This window comes from Centroberyx gerrardi, chromosome 16 (assembly GCF_048128805.1).
Source record: "Centroberyx gerrardi isolate f3 chromosome 16, fCenGer3.hap1.cur.20231027, whole genome shotgun sequence".
In the NCBI taxonomy this organism is placed as follows: Eukaryota; Metazoa; Chordata; class Actinopteri; order Beryciformes; family Berycidae; genus Centroberyx; species Centroberyx gerrardi.
The window spans coordinates 27516067-27534862 of NC_136012.1; the positions used below are offsets into that span (position 1 = coordinate 27516067).

The 18796-nt window shown below is 41.8% G+C and overlaps 1 protein-coding gene across 1 annotated transcript in view; it reads right to left on the reverse strand.

The window, feature by feature from the left end:
* Positions 1-18796, reverse strand: part of shtn3 (shootin 3) — a 46069-nt gene that overhangs the window by 25307 nt on the left and 1966 nt on the right. The window contains exon 2 of the mRNA XM_078289035.1: positions 14875-14935. Within this exon, the coding sequence (XP_078145161.1) occupies positions 14875-14935 (61 nt within the window). The remainder of the gene's footprint in view (positions 1-14874; positions 14936-18796) is intronic.

The following is an 18796-nucleotide window of genomic DNA, read 5'->3' on the forward strand; positions in this document are numbered from 1 at the left end:
CCACCATGACTGAACAGACAAAGAAAAGAGAAACTCAAACTGCATCAACAGGAAAATCCAAGCTCCGCCCACACCGTTTGATTGACAGGTGATCTGTGGGAAGAGCAGTGCAGAAACACCACAGTGACAAAGATGGAGACTGAATAAAATCCCTTGACATTTACTGAAAAGTGCCTTCACACTCCTCTCTCTCCTCGTTTCTCTTCCTTTCTTCTCTTTCTCCCTGTTTCTCTCTCTCCCCCTCCCTCTCTCCCTCCCTCTCTCTCTCTCTCTCTCTCTCTCTCTCTCTGTCTCCCTCTCTCTCTCTCTATCCCTCTCTCTCTCCCCCCTCTCCCTCTCTCTCTCTCTCTCCCTCTCTCTCTCTCCCTCCCTCTCTCTCTCTCTCTCTCCCTCCCTCTCTCTCTCTCTCTGTCTCCCTCTCTCCCTCTCTCTCTCCCTCTCTCTCCATCTTCGTTGAGCGGTTCAGTTTCATTGTGGTGACAGAGTTGGACCTGGCCTCCGTCAGCCTGCGTCCGGATCGTATTACAGCCGGCAGGAAGCCTGTGTTAACATCCTGATCCGTTAACACAGTCTTCCCCGCTCCATGTTCACTCCCAAATCGGATTACACTCAGCCACAAGCAGGAGGGAGCTGCTCCTGTCCGTCCTGCTCTCACCCGCTGCCAGAGAGACTCTACCTGTCCTAAATGACTTGAAAAGAGGACGAAGGGTTCATTTGCAAAAACAGATGAACGCCATTCCTGAAAAAAAATAAACTGACTATTGTATGTAATGCTTCACATAACCTACTTTCTGAATCCAAAATCTGTTTTGTGGCAAAAGTCGATATGGCCTATTGAGAATGCATTATTTGTTTGTTTGATTGATATTACCTGGGGAAAAAAAACATGATTTATAGAAATGAATACAAAGGGAGTTATATGTTTTTGTAAATGAACTCTTCAGGTGTTTTTTTTCTCTTTTACTCGTGTTATTTTTCCATTTTTTGAGGCTAGAAAGCTGAATATACTGTATGTATGTAGAGTGATACGTTTAGTTTCCTGTCTATATGTATAGTGATATAGATGCTGTCTATATGTAGACTGATATGTATAGTCTACTGTCTACATGTAAAAATAATAATAATAGGATTTATTTATATAGCACTTCTCAAAACAACAACCAAGGAAATGTTTAAAGAGAGAACAAATGTCATCAACAAAACAGAAAGAACAATATGCAAAAAGTAAAAAATGGTCCAAGCCATACGGATAAAATAAATTGAATAAGTAAATAGCCTAACAGACAAGGCAGCAAGGACAAAATCAATAAAAGCTAAAGATAGAATAGAAAAGTCTATGAACAGTGTGTATAATAATGTAGATACTCGTATAGTCTATTGTTTTTCTACTTCACTGGAGTTTTTTTCTCTGTTTTTTACCATTGTATTTCATTACTGTGCTTGTTTGTTACTTGAATAGATGTTCAATCGCTGTGCAAATCCATAAACATGAGCAAAAACCCAACATCAAAACATGAGTGTGTCGTCTTGCGAGCGTTTTAACAGTCAGCTTTCAACATCAGCAAACACAACGTAGGCTGCATTCTCTAACACCTGCTCGTTCCAAACTTCACATCGCAAACATCAATTCAGCACTTAATAACACGCTGCCTGGCCGCCGTTTTCCACACGCAGACCGGTTGTTAGGCCGCTGAAGCTCAAACCTCCTGACTCCTGACTGAATACTGTATCCTACTGTAGGCTAAACACTGGTGTCAGTCATTCAATTCAAATGGAGGCACTGAATGTTTTCAGTGTCACCACTTGCAAAGCTGGAAAAGTGACCAAGATTTTGACTTCAGAAAATGGCTGTGTGCAAGTATCTATAACAACTAGAGACAACCAGAGAGCAGCTGAGTCAGCTTGTTGTGGTGTGGCTGTAGATCCATTCAGTAACGTTCTCAGTAAAAGTGAATAGTGTGATAAGGTGGATTTGGTTACTGTGACACAGTAAACTGTCTTGTCTTTAGCCCTAGTCTCTACTCCAAAACACTCTGAGTTGTAGCTTGAGAAGAGTCAGCTCAGTTAACCTGAACAAACTGTTAGCTAGCTAACTAGCCGGCAAACACACTGATGTTAATGTGAACATGCTAACGCTAGCTGCTACTAGATACGTTAGCTAGTGTGCTAATCAGATGTGTTAACAACAAGCACTAAACACTAAATCAATCAGATGGATCAGTGATGAAATGATCAGTTCAGTCAGAAACAGACAGAAATTAACCGTCTGTTCAATTCTGTTGAGACGGACAGAAACACAATCAGCTGTTCACAGAGTTGAGGACCTCCAATATGGCCGCCAGAGGGGGGGTTACATCACCTGAAAGCCCTGTATCCACTATAACAAGCAGAAATAAGGCATTTTTTGTCAGGAGATAAGAGGTGATAATGTTAAAAATCTTTTGTTTGTTGTCACTATTAGCTACAACACGGTGGTGTAGCTATCACTTGTTGGTTACCTCTTTTATAACTTGTAAAATGAGGGTAATTCTTAATCTGAATTTCAGTCAGAATACAAAAAAATATAATTTGTGTGCTTTGGCATGTGAGGTATGCTGCTTTAAAAGATGAAATACAAAGAAAGCAGACAAATAAATCACGTCAACATTACAACTGCCTGGGGTAGAATTTATGGGAAATTAAATCAGTTTGATATTAAATTTAACGTCCCACTGAACAAAATATAGCAGGACCAAATGGGAATGCCACCATGACAAACAGCACCATGAAACTATTTGTGTCCAGCGGCCTGCAGGCCTACTGACCCCATTCACTTCCATTTTAACCTGGTTTCCTACCTCGCTTTTATTTCAGGTGAAGGGTGGTGTGCTTTCAGGCTAAATGACTAATGTTTCTCCGTCTGGTTATGTAGCCTAGATGCAGTAAAAATAGGCCTACACAAAGACACACACACATACACACACACACACACACCGGCAAGACCACAAGCCCAGCTCATCTTAACAGGGCTTTGTCTCCAGCGAGTGGCGATGCATTATGCATGTAGGGCTGCTTTTAGCGAGCAGAGTCTCTGCAGAACATCACACTGCAATCATCTGCCTACTAACATATTGATTTGATTTCAAAAGCGCCGAGGACCCACTTCATTTAAAGCTTGATTTATCTACAGTGTAATATATTGCACATATACAGTATATAAGGCAAATGGATTCATTTGGAAAGTTTTGCGCCAAATCCACCATTTCACTCCAAAAAACCAAATTATACTTTTGAAATATCAGCAGGTGAATCAAGTCTTTGATTGGAAAAATAACGACTCTTTAAAAGGCTGGATCTTCTATATTTTAGAGAAATACTACTACTACACTACTACTACTACTAATAATAATAATAATAATGATAATAATAATGCATTTTCTTTATGACACACTTTTCATTAAAAGCAAATCTTTAAGTGCTACAAGAAAAAAATAAAATGCAAGTAAAACAGTGAGCATAATAAGCTATGAACTTTCCCCCAAAACAGATGAATCCCAGTACATGGATTCTGTCCAGACTCCAGCTGCCTGTTAAAACCTCGTCCTTTGTGGCCGATAAACACAAAGTAAGTCGGAGCAGAGCCCATTTGGAGGAAGCTGAGGAGCGGAGACGATACAAGGACTCGCTCCCTGAAGAGACCCGGCGCCACCGACCAAGTCCCAAACCTCCACTGACCGCCGCGTCTCCCTTTACAGACTGCTGTATAGAACCCAACGGCTTGACCATACGGGTTTGAGCCGATACCGATACCAGTGTTTTTGGAATTGAAGCTGCTGATGGCCGATATCTTATTCAGACATTGAACATCGTCAAATTAGACCATTTTCATGCTCCAAAATTCCCCCAAATCACACAAAGAGATCGGTATGCATTTTAGGTATGCATTAAGTATATTAAGCATACATTTAGTATTCAGTGTTTCCCCCCAAAATTAGATTCTCGGCAAGGTGGAAAATCATGAAAAAAGGTGGAAAAGCCTCTGAAACAGCATCATTTACACATTTACAACACAGGATAATAGTAGTAAGAAGAAGAAGAAGAAGAAGAAGAAAAAGAAACATTCATATTCTCAACATTTGTGGAATCCAATCAAAATGCCTCAGTAGAATCAATTCAGGTTAAAGGCTTCATAGACAACTAGTGTAGTATTGATCAATTCTAACTATTATTCTGACTGCACCAGATCCTATGTAAATTAAAGGGCCGATATCAGCCTGACATGTCAGCGAAGATATCGGTCTAACCTCACTAAAGGGCTAAAAGCTGGAGACGACTATAATGGAATATTTTAGTTGTTGTGGCAGTTAACCTGGTGACCTTTAAATGATGGTGATGTTTATCTCTGAACCAAAAGAAAAGAGCCTCTGCTTTAGATGAGAGAAATGAATATGGAGGGGAGGAGGGGAGAGGGGGAAAGATGAGAGGAGAGAAGACGATATGAGAGGGAAGAAGGACGGAGAAACCTTCTGTATGGATCTATTTTTCATCCCTCATTGAATGTTTAATGCTTTATACGGCCTCTGCGGTGCGATTCCCTCGCCGAAGCCGGAGTCTTGTTTAAACCCTGAGCGCTCTCCGAGGGCTCGAGTCAGTCGGTTTAACCACCGTTTCAACCCACACGCCACGGCGGATCGCCCTCTGCCTGGCTGCACCGCGGCTTCACCGAGGCTCTGCAGGGTCAGACGCAATGCCAACAGGAGGCTGAGTCACAGAGGAGAGGAGAGAGAGAGACGGTGGGGAGCTGGTTCATACACTGTTTAGAGCTCTATTATAATTCTGTTCTATTCAGTGGGATGATCTGTTACACTGTCAGTGAAACTTAAATAGAGGCTCTCTCATTCATCTCTCTCTCATTGTAGAATTAATAAAGTGTAAATCTGCACCAAGCAGCTAGAACCAGAGAGCAGCTGAGTCAGCTTGTTGTGGTGTGGCTGTAGATCCATTCAGTAACGTTCTCAGTAAAAGTGAATACCGTAAATCCTCTAATAGTGGCCTGTAGTCAATTAAAAGCCGGGTCTCCGATAATGGCCGGGGCCGTGGTCGACACGAACAAATAAAGGCCGGCCCCAAATACAGGCCGGGGGAAAAAAACAAAGGAAAAAACAACGGTGGATACCGGTAAACTCCTGGTGCCTGTTATATAATGTAACTGTAGTTTGTAGTAACAAGATGGCAGTAGCTGTATCCCCATTCAAGTTAGCAGAGGGCTAACCGGAAGTTAGCCCACTCGGCCGGCGGAAGTCTCTGGAGCGTGCCGTCGTCGATTACCGTAATTATCGGTAATGTGTTGCAGTAACAAAAAAACGTCTACCTAACGAACCCCAACAGAAGCAGATCAGAAAACAAGGAGGCTTCGTACTAAAATATGAGCAAATATACTTATCAAACAGAGGGAATTAGAAATAAAGGCCTGTCTCTAATATAAGCCTGCTTCCAATAAAGGCCTAGTACCCTCTGCAGTTGAGGTAAATAAAGGCCCGGTCCAATATTAGAGGAAATACGGTAGTGTGATAAGGTGGATTTGTTTCCAAATGTAGGTTACTGTGACACAGTAAACTGTCTTGTCTTTAGCCCTAGTCTCTACTCCTGACCAGATACTATGGTTAGCTAGCTAACAAGCTGACATTATCTAAACACTAAATCAATCAGATGGATCAGTGATGAAATGATCAGTTCAGTCAGAAACAGACAGAAATTAACCGTCTGTTCAATTCTGTTGAGACGCTTAGAAACACAGTCAGCTGTTCAGAGAGCTGAGGACCTCCAATATGGCCGCCAGAGGGGGTGTTACATCAAAATCCCTCTATTCTACTCTAAAGATCATATTTGCCTGCTAGTAGCTGATGAATCTTGGGATGTAAGCCTCTGTGGTCGGTGGACAGAAAACACCTCGTTTAGCTTTACAAACCGAGCTCCTCAGGCTTTAGAGGAACATACTGAGTGCTGAAAGTCAGTGGGGTTTCCTTTTAACGAGACGGAGAGTAAGAGTCGGGCTGCAGGCTGTGTGTCCCGTCGTAAAACATTCTAGGTCAGCAGCTACTCCGAGTTCAGCGCTTCATGAGATGAATGGCCCTAAAACCTGTAATGAACGCCAAAACTAAAAACAGAACACAGCTTTTGTTTTCGGCAGTGAAGCAGAGCCGGGGAAAGCCTCTTTAGCGACGATGCATGTTATTAACAGATGATTTGGGGGATTAGCCAACGGTAATCACATTCATCCATGTGTGATGGTCAAATCCCAACACCCAGGGTTAAAATATCCTTCAAAAACTGGGTGGGGAATTATCACAAGCGTTCCTGGTAAGTTTCTCTAGACAGTTTGTCCGGTTGTATTCTAATAACCTGGTATTTCAAATAATGAAAGACTTTTGGGAGGCACCAGTGGATGAAAAAGTCAGTTTCCTCAGGATTTACTGCAAACAACAACCACAATCATGAGTAGGTAGTGTATAAGCCCTAACACTAACCCAGAGCTAAGCTGTGAACAATAGGTGGACTAATGCTGCTTTCAAGTGCCTCTCGTAAGCTCCTACTTCCGAGATGCCACGCATTCACATGCTTTTGGTTGGAAATAATAACAAAAATAACTGTTTAAGACTCCTCTTTCATCAGATTTTTTAATATATAGCATTATTAATACCAAAATTAATCTTGGATTTATCTTCTGAGTGTTTATCTGTCCAGTCCAAGTTCCAGTGCTTTCTCTTTTATCCATGTACTGTATGTTGTCATCTATTTTTGACTTGTACTCTTGTCTGGTTTGTAATTTTTTTTTTTTTTTTTTTTAAAGTAGTTTATTGGTGGCTGATTGGTTTTAATTTAGGAATCAAGCAGCACAGAGCTACTGTGGCTCAGGCATGGAATTGATGTCTTCTTCAAACAAAAATGCATGGCAACTAAAAGTTAAATATAGAGTGAAAATAGAAACATCCAACAACACTAATTATTTGGGCCTGCATGGGATGCCAAACAATAACATATAGTGCTAAATTACCTTGTTACCATCAGTTATTTACATGCTTACATGCTCTCCGCCCCTAAATGTCACATCTCAGCAACATGAGTCTTTCCTGTGTGCTCAACTCCTAATTATGATATTTCCTACAGCACTTTGAACGCAGGGAAAGTGCCTCCACCGGCTTTTAGCTAAGTACAGTAGACTGAGTAACTAGGCTACAAGCTAACAGCGCTACAGGCAGTCGGTTTTGCACTGCTGAGTGGTAACAACACAGTTAGCTTCTGGCTACATGTGCAGTTACAGTAGGTTTAGATGATGTATAATTTTCAGGTGCGCTGTGTGATATAAGAAGTTTGCTGTCGGCGAAGAATTAAGAAAAATGCAAACATTTGGAGAGAAGCACCTCCGTTTATTCCCAGTTCCATTTTGGCTTCATGGTTATTTAATTTCAGGCCTGTCCTAATTTATTTTATTCCCCTTACTTGTTTTTTGTTGTTCATGTTCGAGTCTCCTCCATGTTGAGTTTTGATGTCATTTGGTTTTTGTTGCCCAATTCACCTGGGTCCCCTGATTTATTTCCTCTGTTTTTTCTTTTGAGGTGTGATATTTTTATGTAAGCCCCCTTGGGATTTCTTTGCATCGCCTGAACAGTGTGTGTTTCTTTTTGTATTTCTCCATTTTCCGTGTTCGTATCATTTGTACGTGAAATAAACGAAACCCAACCTAGATCTTGCAACCCATCCGCCGCGAGATCAGAGCGGATCGGTCGCTATAAAAATCCCATTCTGAGAGGCTCCCGTGACACTCAGCTCCTCTGTAAGTGACTCGCTGTGCAGCTTGGCCTAACACGCAGCATAAATTACAGTGTGCAGCGCGGCCGAGCCTCCCAGCAGCAGACAGGCTCATCGCTGGGGGAAGCGGGGGAAGTAGGCCAATCTGCCTTGACATTTGCAGCGTCATCGCCGCTGCTGCTACTGCTGCAGATCGTGGCTCTGAGGCCGGATCACACCTCCCATGGAAGTTCATTCTTTTCAGATGAGAGAGTCTGTTACCGCTGCAAATGCATTGTGTTGCGATGAAGGTGTCACATGCATCGGATTTATTCTATTTATGCGTTGATAATGCATACGTAAACTAAAGCAAATGTTACTTTTGCCATTTTGTAGCTGGCTCTCTGTTTCATGATAGGTTTCACGATAAAAACATTTCGTCATGCTTGTTTTTTTTGCGACGAAAACTGATGTTAACAAAGGAGAAGGGAGCCACCGATGATGCAAAAATACATTTATTTGGGTTCCTTACACACTTCAAATGTCTGTATTTCAAAAAGCACAAAGTACAAGGCTGTGACGGACACAACATGGGCTTCAACTAAATGTATTTTTGCATCCTCAGTGGCTCCCTTCTCTTTTTTCGCTCGCATGTTCGTCCCCCGAGCGCCTCGCCCTTTGTTTTCCACGCTATTTTTGTAGCACTGCACTTCCCAGACATCACCTGTCAATCAAACAGTGTGCTACTGTACTGAGACGTCTTCTTCCTTGGAGTTTCTGTTGCGTTTCTGTCTGCATTGATGTTATAATAACATTTGGAGTCCTGATCTATTCTAAACATCTTGTTCACTGCAAAAATATCTGATGTCGTTGTATGTGCATATATATGAATGCATGTATATGTTTTAGTGTGGGATGGAAGTATATGTGTGGCAGGTGTTAGTGTTATTTATGTATGAATGTAAGAAGCAGGAGCTGGGGCTTTTAACCAAAGTCAAATTCCTTGTATGCGTTGCATACTTGGCCAATAAATCCTGATTCTGAACATCTAGTTCACTGCTAAAATATACAGTATCTAGGTAACGCAAACGCTTTATTTTCCTAATAATTTCCTAGAAAGGAACTGTTAATTTCTTAGGAAGCTTCCTGAAAAGAAGCATTACATTATTTATTAATTATAGTGAAAATAGAGAAAGAGTTCAGTGGTGGTTGGTGGTTGGTAAGTTCCTCCAATTTCTTCTGTTGTTTCCAAGACAGAACCATGAAATGATCTAGTAGTTATATAGAAAATTAGAAATCAGAGGAAGGAATTCAACAAATAACCATATTATATAATTATACGAATAATGACTTGGGTTACCAAATTGACCTCTGCCTGTTATTTTTCCAATAAATAGTTAGTAATAGTTAGAAATGTTCAGTATCTTATCAACTCCACCAAACACACTGCTTACATTTTCTATATAACTACTGCATCATTTAACTACTGCATTATTTCATGGTTCTTTCCAGGAAACTTCTTAAGATATTAACAGTTAATTTCTAGGATATTATTAGGAAATTCGGGACCCAGAAAATAAAGCGTTACCTTCTGTATATCTCAATATATTTGAGCCACAGGATGCTTTCATATAACTCTGCATTCGGTCTGTAGCAACACTAATACAGTCCAGATTAAGCGCGATCCCAGTGTAAACATGAGAGCGCTCATCTGTCAGCGAGTCGTGGGTTCGGTCATGTTGTCTCTGTTTCATAGACCGACCATCTGACCTGCCTCTCTCTGCCCAGACTGGGCTTTGACATTCAAATGAGCCCGAAATCAAGTACCTGGCGCTGAGCTAATTCTCCCTTATTGAAGTGAGTAAAACGTGGCCATCAAATATGGAGTAGCAGGTAGAAAGGCCTTTTGAAGCGCCACAATAGGCAGAGTCATGCAGGAGCGGCAGCCTCCCATCCACCTTCCCCATTTTCTACCACTGAATAATTCATGGGAGGGAGATTTTAATAATTCAGTGGAATAACATGACGAGAGCGACCGCTGTCTTCATCAGCGACTCCTGCCGCCCCGGGGGAGACGGAGTGGATGAATAAATGAATGAATGAATGAAAGGCTGGATGTATGAAGTGACGGCGGCCCTGCAGTGAGAAGGAGAATCACCATTTTTCGCTGGTTCTAAAGCTGCAGGGCGAACACCGGGCCGGTTTAGGGTCCCAGACCAGTTTTTCAGATCTGAGGCTAAATCCCGACTCGCACAGCCGTCACCGAAGCTCGTTAAGTTTGACCCGGGATCTGACCCGGGATCTGACATCGACTCAGACATCCGCAGGTTTTCAAACGTTTGATTTTGTCTGCAGCGCTCTTGTAGTGTGAGATATGTAAAGACGAGTTTTGAGAAGAGTGAGCAGCCAATGGGAGCTCAAAGCAGATTCTGCCAATATATAAAAAACGAGTCTCACTTTTTTTTGCCTATTTACAATCATTGGTAAACATTATTTTCTTCGTTCATAAGTTTCCTCCGACCGGATTTCGGTGTTACACTTGTTCAAACTGAAAGGTTTAACAAACATAAAGAAAGAGATTCACTTAAAAACATTTCAGCAGCATGACTAGTTTTTTATATATCATCAGAATCTGCTTTGTCGGCGTTCCTTAATGTGCTAGAAGTGATTTTCAGACTGTTCCTCCATACAACGGCAGTGAATGGAGAGAGAAAAAAACACAATTCTCCAGTCTGCTCTACTGGAGCAACAGATCACAGAATCACTGATTTTGGGGGTTTTATCATGGAGGAAGAGACACAACCCAAGACACTACCAGAGTCACACAGAGCTTTAACCTGCCGAGTCCCACCAGCCACACAAATCATGGACATACAGGACCTCATTAGCACCAATTATTAAATGAATCCCCTTCATTAACTATAGAGGAAAGTATAATTCCCACAGACTAAACCATCATCTGTTCAGTTTGTACAAATAACTGGCAGGTTAGGAATTAGATTATTTATGCCTTTATAGCTCAATGAACAAAGTATAATTTGTACGGTAATGGGATACGGCAGATTACTGTCACTGTGATGTCACAATGAAAACTGATCTCTTCGACAGTCTGCACCCCCCCCTCCCCCCCCCCACCCCCATATCTTCTTCTTCTACTTCCTCTAAAACACTCCTGTCTCTCCTGAAGGGTTCGACCGATTCGTAAGGCCGTAACCAATATTTAGACAATAAGTATTCAGTGTTTCCCCTGGAAGTTTCTTCTTGTCAGGGTGGAAAAGCCTCTGAAACATTCAGAGCATCATGGGACACTAAAACTCTCCACTGAAACCCAGACTGATGAAATTCTTTTAGTGTCAGCAGCTCTTTAAGGCAGAGTGACCCACCACAGATTCTCCACAGGAGACATTACTGCCTTTAAATGAAGAACTCATTTACAAAAAGCATAATTTAACAATTAAATGAATAAATACAATGTGCAAGAAATAAGAAAATCTAATTTCATTTCAGGTTTTCCAGCCTGTTTTTCTGTATCTGTGGTCAGGAGGAACCTCCATCATATAAGAGGTGATGATATCCGATATTTAATAAAAGACCAATATCGGCCGGATATGTCAGTTTGTCCTATCTTGAATTTAAAATATCCTTTCTACCTCTTTCCTCATCTCTTACTTCCTTTCCTGTCACTTTCCTATCACACATGATCATTCTAGTGGAAACAGAGCGACATGTTGTTCCCTCTGTGTTTCTGACTCTTTACAATACAATCCTTAGTTTCTTGTAATGTCGGTGATCTAGAAATGGAAGCTGAAGCGGTCTCTGCTCACTGTGAGTCTCACTGTGTAGCAGCGTCAGCTAAACGCCTGAAATGTAAAAAAAAAAAAAAAAAAAAAAGGAAACTTCACACCGAGGAAAACCTCCAGGTGGAAATTGCCCGGTTCTACAGTTACAGCCTGAACAATAACAGCTCAGTCGACCCAACACACACACACACACACACACACACACACACACACACACACACACACACAGGCAGACAGCGTAAAGAAGAGAGGTTTGCCTCGCCAACTACAGAACAAGATAAAACTACAATACTTATATGCAATTAACTAAAACACACATTCCCATCATCTGTGTAAAATGGCCACAAAACCCTTCTATGTATGTTTCAAAAGTAGGTATACATTATTGATACATTATTATATATATATTATTAATACTTACTGTATTATTAAATATTTTTCCTGTTTACACCTATTGTTTACGGACTATTGAATGTTGAATTATTTTGTTAAAATGACAAAATAAGTTAAAAAATAAGCTAAAAATAAGCTAAAAAAATGCAAAAAAGCTACAATTATACAGCTTATATTTTCATTATTATTAGTACTATTAATAAAATTTGTATTCCTACTTCTGAAACATACTGTATGTGTTCTCTTACCTTGGAGAACGGTCATGACTGCAGCCTTACTCAGCATCGTTTCTGACCCAAATCAATAGTTAATAGTGGAGGTTAAGTAGCTGCTCTTCCATAACTAGTCGCTAGGCAGAGTCGGGGGGGTTAAGCTCGCCAAAACACAAAACGCTCGTCTTTGGTTGGCCGACTGACTTGGCAGTAGCTATGGAAACTGAGAAGCCCCCTCTTAAACACACCCATTCAGAGGACGAGGTGTCGGTGATGTCATCGCGACAGGTGTGGAGGAAAGGTGTGAAGGTGACGGGGCAGAGAGAGAGAGAGAGAGAGAGGTAGAGAGAGAGAGGTAGAGACAGAGGAAGTAAAGGTGTCAGTCACATGGTGGGTGGGGCGATGTGTGGTAAATGAGACCTGGATAGGTGCAAAAGTCCAAGTGTTTGTGTGTGTGTGTGTGTGTGTGTGTGTGTGTGTGTGTGTGTTGAGGGATCCCATTCAAAACCAATTCTACCTTTAAAATAATAACATTGGACTGACAAACTGACATTTTCCCATAAGTAAATGTCTGTCCTGCTCCTCTCTCTCTCTCTAACTCAACAGTGATCCAACCTATATCCAGTTCATAAAGCTTCTCCACTGTCTGTTCTAAACAGCCGGTGTCTGGCGGCTCTTTCCTGCCGCCCAGGAAGTGATGCGTTTTACATTTCCGGTTTGTTTGGAATCAACAGAAGAAGAAGAACTGGGTAATTAGCATGAGCAGTGATAGCCACCATGGCTGAACAGACAGAGAAAAGAGAAACTCAAACTGCAGCAACAGAAAATCCAAGCTCCCCCCACACTGTTTGATTGACAGGTGATCTGTGGGAAGTGCAGTGCAGAAACACCGCAGTGAGGCTGAGGGACAAAGATGGAGTTTTTAAGAATGCCTTATTGCAGAGGTCATGCCAACCATTAGTGCAGCTAAGAAAAAAATGCATCCTGCTGCGATTTGGAGAATTTTGCATGAGCCTGCACTGTGATTACTACTGAAATCACCAAAACAGTTACAAGGCTTTTCTGCAGCCACAGCAGGATAGCAGCGGACAAAAAGCCCTTAAAGCTGCATTAGGCAACATGAGTCGCAGGTTGGCGGCTCCAAACGGCAACGAGGGGTAACTGTTCAAATTCTGCACACTTCAACCGGTCTGTGATGCTTCATACCAAAGGAAACCAATCAAAGAGACCAGAGAGGAAAAAGATCCAACGCTTCTTGCTGTCTAGGAGACACTTTGGCATTTTGCTGTTAAATTACATTTCATAGTGTAATCACAGTCCAAACACATGCAGTCCAGCTGGACTGGAGACTCTAAATTGCCTGTAGGTGTGAATGTGAGGCTGATTATCAAAACGTGTTCTTGTGTCCTCCGTGACGCATTTTACGTAATATCTAACCGCCGAAGTACGATTCCAAATCAAAAGAACGACAGGACAGAGGACGGATAGAAACCCCGGAAGCTTCCTTGCCAACCTCAAAATATCGAGGATGCATCGGATGGAGACTTGACCGACGAGAACGAATTGAAAGCCCCAAGATTCATTGCGACAATGGTGAGCAGCTCTGCAGTCTACAGCACAGAGCTGGTTAACAGCTGGGGAATTTACAGCTGTGTGTCTTCATTAATCACACGCGTGACGTGAAGCTCACAGTCCATCTCAAACTGTTCACTTTGATGAGAGGATCGTTCTCCCCAAGACGACTTGGGAAGAACGTTCTCCACAGGAACACAAGCATCGACTTGGTGTTCTTGCATTTGATAATCAGCCTGAGTGTGTCTGTCTATGTGAGTTAGCCTTGTGATGTACTGGCGGCCTGTCCCAATGCATGCTGGGATAAGCTGCAGCCCCACCGTGACCCTAAATTCATAGTATTCCCACAATGTCACACACATTTCCTACCAATAGAGAACATTACCATACACACAGCTCATTGGCTGTGGCTGTCATTCGATTATAATCACCTGTTAATATATCACAATCGCCTGTTATTTTCCTACCAAGATGGCCGTGTGCTGATGGAACAGAATACTATGGATAGGAATAAGCAGATATGCAAAAGGACTGAATGAATGAATGAATTATAACTCCTCACTTCCAGAGGAGAACTTGTGGTAGAAGTAGGTTTGTGGAGCACAGCAGGCTTCTGCTCCACTAAAGTGTTGATGATGACCTGATTGAGGTCGAAATGTGGCTTGTCTTGTCTAGTAAATAAACATTTTTGCGGAGCAGAAAGGTGGTGTGTGAAGCTACTTCTATATGGACTTAGAAGAAGAAGAAGAAGAAGAAGAAGAAGAAGAAACTTTATCAGTATAGCACCTTCCTTAAAACAATTACAAAATACAGCAGTAAAATAAATAAAAAACCCATGTAAGGATCAGAAAACAATGTAAAAAAAAAGCAAAATAGAAGGAAAGCATACAAAAAAAAGGACATAAAATCAACAATAAAACCAAATCTTGACTTCAGGTTTTGAGAACAGACAGTTATCTTATCTCAGCACTTCTCTTTTCCTATAGGAGGAGATTTCCCACCAGCGAGCACGCCGACACCTGAAACCAATTTGGACACACAGGGAGGATCGACAGCGTCTCGGCTGGTGCGGACGGGACTAATCGAGTTGGATTTGAACATGACAGCGTTGCCCGGAGCGACTCACTCACCTCTCTTGATGTGTTTGAGCTGTCTCTCGGCCTCGTCTCTCTCCTCGGTCAGTCTGTTGCACTGCGGGCAGACAGCAGGGTCAACGCGTTAGCTCGTGTTCCACAACAGACCGCGTGCAGGTCACTGACACCGGCAGTGTTCAGTTACACAGACTAACAGTGGGAGTTTACGCAGAACGGTTGTAAAATGCAGCCACAGTCAGTACAAATTAGGCACTTGGCTGATCGGACGCTTTTCATCCCAAAACGCTATGAATCATGGGTCAGTATTTAAAAACCACATGTGACTCCATCCTCAAAAACAAAGATATTTTGTGAGCAAAGATCTTAAGATGACACAAAACTTCAATACTAATTCATAATGTGCTTTACTCTCATGCCAGCAACCTTTTTTTTTTTTTTTTTTAACTCCTAGCTCTGTAAAGTGCATGGTGAGACATCCTTCCATCTCTTCTTCTGTGGTGTTCATACCAGTTAAGAACACATGAAGAAGAAGAAGAAATAGCTGAATACGAGCATCAGTCCAGACTTCATTTTGTTCTGCTAGGCTTTCCAAGCATCCGTCTCCTTCTACCCATAATCCCTTGTGTTTCGGGGTGGTTTCCTGTAGTCGGTTGGATTAACGAACCGCACCGTCTGAGACTCTCGGTGGCGTTATTTGGTGCCACCAGAGGCACCAAAACCAGAGTTCAGATAAAAGTTTTCCATATCAAAACTCATTTTATCTAACTTCCCAACCCCATAACAACACAGACAGCCTCTCAGTTCTGATGACACGCTGCCTGTCTCTGCTCCTGCTGACTTGACGGCTTCCCCACAAACACAACAGGCGGTAACCGCTCATTTACCAATCCACAGGATCTGATTTAAATATCTCTTGTGCTATTTTTAGGGTGAGCGCCGGTGTAGAAGTCTGGCCTGGATGGACGGGGGAGAGCGGCTATGTTGTAGGTCAGCGGTTCTCAACGTGTGGTCCAGGGACCACCAGGGGTCCTTGAGGGGGTTCCAGGGGGTCTCCAGCAAATTGATGAATTGTTAAACTTCACCATTATTTAATTTACAAGAAGTTAACACAATTAGAGAATGTAGAAGAATGATTATTTTGATCATAGTTTCTCTGTTATCTCTCTACCTACAATACAGATAGTCATGGGATTTTGGACAAAATCATATCTGACAATAAAAATATTCTCAGATTTGGGTCAGAGAGACAAAATCTCATCAAATGGGGGTCTGGGGCTCTAATGTGGACTAAATTAGGGGTCATTGATATGAAAAAGGTTGAGAATCACTGTTGTAGGTTATCAATAAAAAACCTTCACCCAACACTGACGTTTGGTTGAATTAGACCAGTGATTCTCAACCTTTTTCATATGAAAAACCCCTAATTTAGTCCACATTAGAGCCACAGACTCCCATTTGATGAGATTTTGTCTCTCGGACCCAAATCTGAGAATATTTTTATTGTCAGATATGATTTTGTCCAGAATCCCATGACTATCTGTATTGTAGGTAGAGAGATAACAGAGAAATTATGATCAAAACAGTCATTCTTCTACATTTTCTAATTGTGTTAACTTCTTATAAATGAAATAATGGTGAAGTTTAATAATTGCTGGAGAACCCCTGGAACCCCCTCAAGGACCCCTGGTGGTCCCCGGACCCCACGTTGAGAACCACTGCATTAGACCAAGAAGGATCAACAGGAACAACACCGAACCTGCTGTCAACATTCAAGGGTGTAGGTTTCATTTCATCAGCAAAATTAAAAGGAAAGATATGAATTTACATGAGAGAAGTTTGCAGGTATGAGAGACGGTGAAGGGGAATTATTGGTCAAAGTGAAATACAGTGAGACGGTGCTAAATTGAGACACTTGAGGGTGAATAGTAATTAAAATATGAGACATGGCAGCGTAATTTCTTGTCAAAATGCTTTTAAATGCATTTGAAGGAGTTTCAAACAACTACAGGAAGAGCTCCATGTTTTTATTTAGTTATATTTAGTTTGGGTTTGTAACCAAAAGCCAATCGCAAAATGTTCTTCAGTAAAACGCAACTGTGAGTAAAAATCCTGTTTATGTGTTTTATGGGGACAATTAATCCTTTTCCTAATACTGAGGGACATGCCAGTTTCCCACAAAATCTACGCCTGTGCTCACACTCATAGTGGGAAACTAAGAAAATTATTCATATTTTCTTTTGAAGTTTTTTACTGCCTTAGCCAAATGACCTGTAAGATCTCTGAAAACACGGTGATTTCTTGTTATTTTTCATCCATTTATTGTTCCTCAGACCTGACCGACTAACAAAAACATGACAGAATCTCATTTTCGACCAGAATCGAGGCTACTTTCTCTTTTCTTTGCGGGACAGAGATGTACAGCAGTCTTCCTCTCCAGTTACCACAGTGTATAGCGGTGAATCCTCCATGCTATTGCTTCTCTCCACACGGTTCATTTAAAGAGGTAATTGGAACTCGCGGAGCGTTCAGGGACTTCCTGTGCAACAGAGATAACAGCGTCCGAACAGAAAGCCGACCGTCCCTCTGGAGTCAGACTGCCGACAGCAGCCGGGACAAACTCCCTGCACACTGGTTCATTACACTGGGTCGGTTTATCGCTAACCATTCCAATTATTCTACAGCAAAACAATGAACAAAAGTAAACATGTCGTTCCCCACGAATGATGAAATCACCCCTCGGGCCAATCGGCAACAAGATGCATCGTCCCTCCGAGTTTCATCAAAACCGGACCGGTGCTGCAGCAGTTATGGCCTTTCATAGTTTTACAGTTTGACTTTATTTATAGCGCCTCCATCAGGCCAATCGGTGTAATGTTTTTAAATGCCAGAACGCAAATATGCATCATCCCTTCAAGTTTTGTTAAAATTGGAGCAATGGTGTTTGAGATATCAAGTTGCAGTTTAGAATTTGAATTTTTTTTTGCACCAGTGGTGTTTGAGATGTTACACAGGAGATCATGGAAGGCTTTACAAGTTTGAGTTTCACATTTTTACCTTTAATTATATCACCCTCATTAGGCCAATTTGTAATAATAACAGTGTAGCAGTTAAAGCCTTTCAAAGTTTGAATTTTTTACATATTTATAGCGACCCCATCAGGCCAATCGGTGTAATGTTTTTTTCTTCAACGATTTTTATTGATTTTAGTTTACTTACAAAGCATCTTCACCAGTGTATATGAACAGCGTAGTGTTTTTAAATGCCAGAACACACCCATTTAACTTATTCTACAGCAATACAATGAAGAAAAGTAAACATGTCGTCCCCCACGAATGATGCAATCACCCCTTGGGCCAATCAGCAACAAGATGCGTCGTCCCTCCAAGTTTCATCAAAATTGAACCAGTTGTGTCTGAGATATCATGTTTGAGTTAGAACATTTTAACCTTTAATTAGAGCGCCTCCATCAGGCCAATCAGTGTCATTTTGAACACTGATTGGTGGAACACAGTGTGAAGATGCATCATTCTGCCAAATTTCGTCAAAATCGGACCGGATGAATCACATTTGACGGACAGACGGACTCAGCCTGCAATCCAGCTATCAAATTACACTGATTGGTCTAATCAGGGCGCTGTAATTAAAGAACAAAACTTTAAACTCCAACAGAATATCCCAGACAGCACTGGTGCGATTTTGACAAAACCTGGCGGGATGATGCATTCTGGCACTGTGCCTTGGTGTTTAAAAAAATTACACAGATCAGCTTGATGGGGCGCTATAATTAAAGGTTAACATTTCCTAACTGCTGCAGCACCCATTCGAAGTTTCACCAATAGGACAAATAAAGGACGTTGTTTTTTCTCCGTTCAGCACCCAGCATGCTCTCTGCCGGCAGCAGGAAAGCTCTTGGCCCAGTTTCCTCCTCCTCTACCTGCAGTCTAACGCTCTGTCAGGT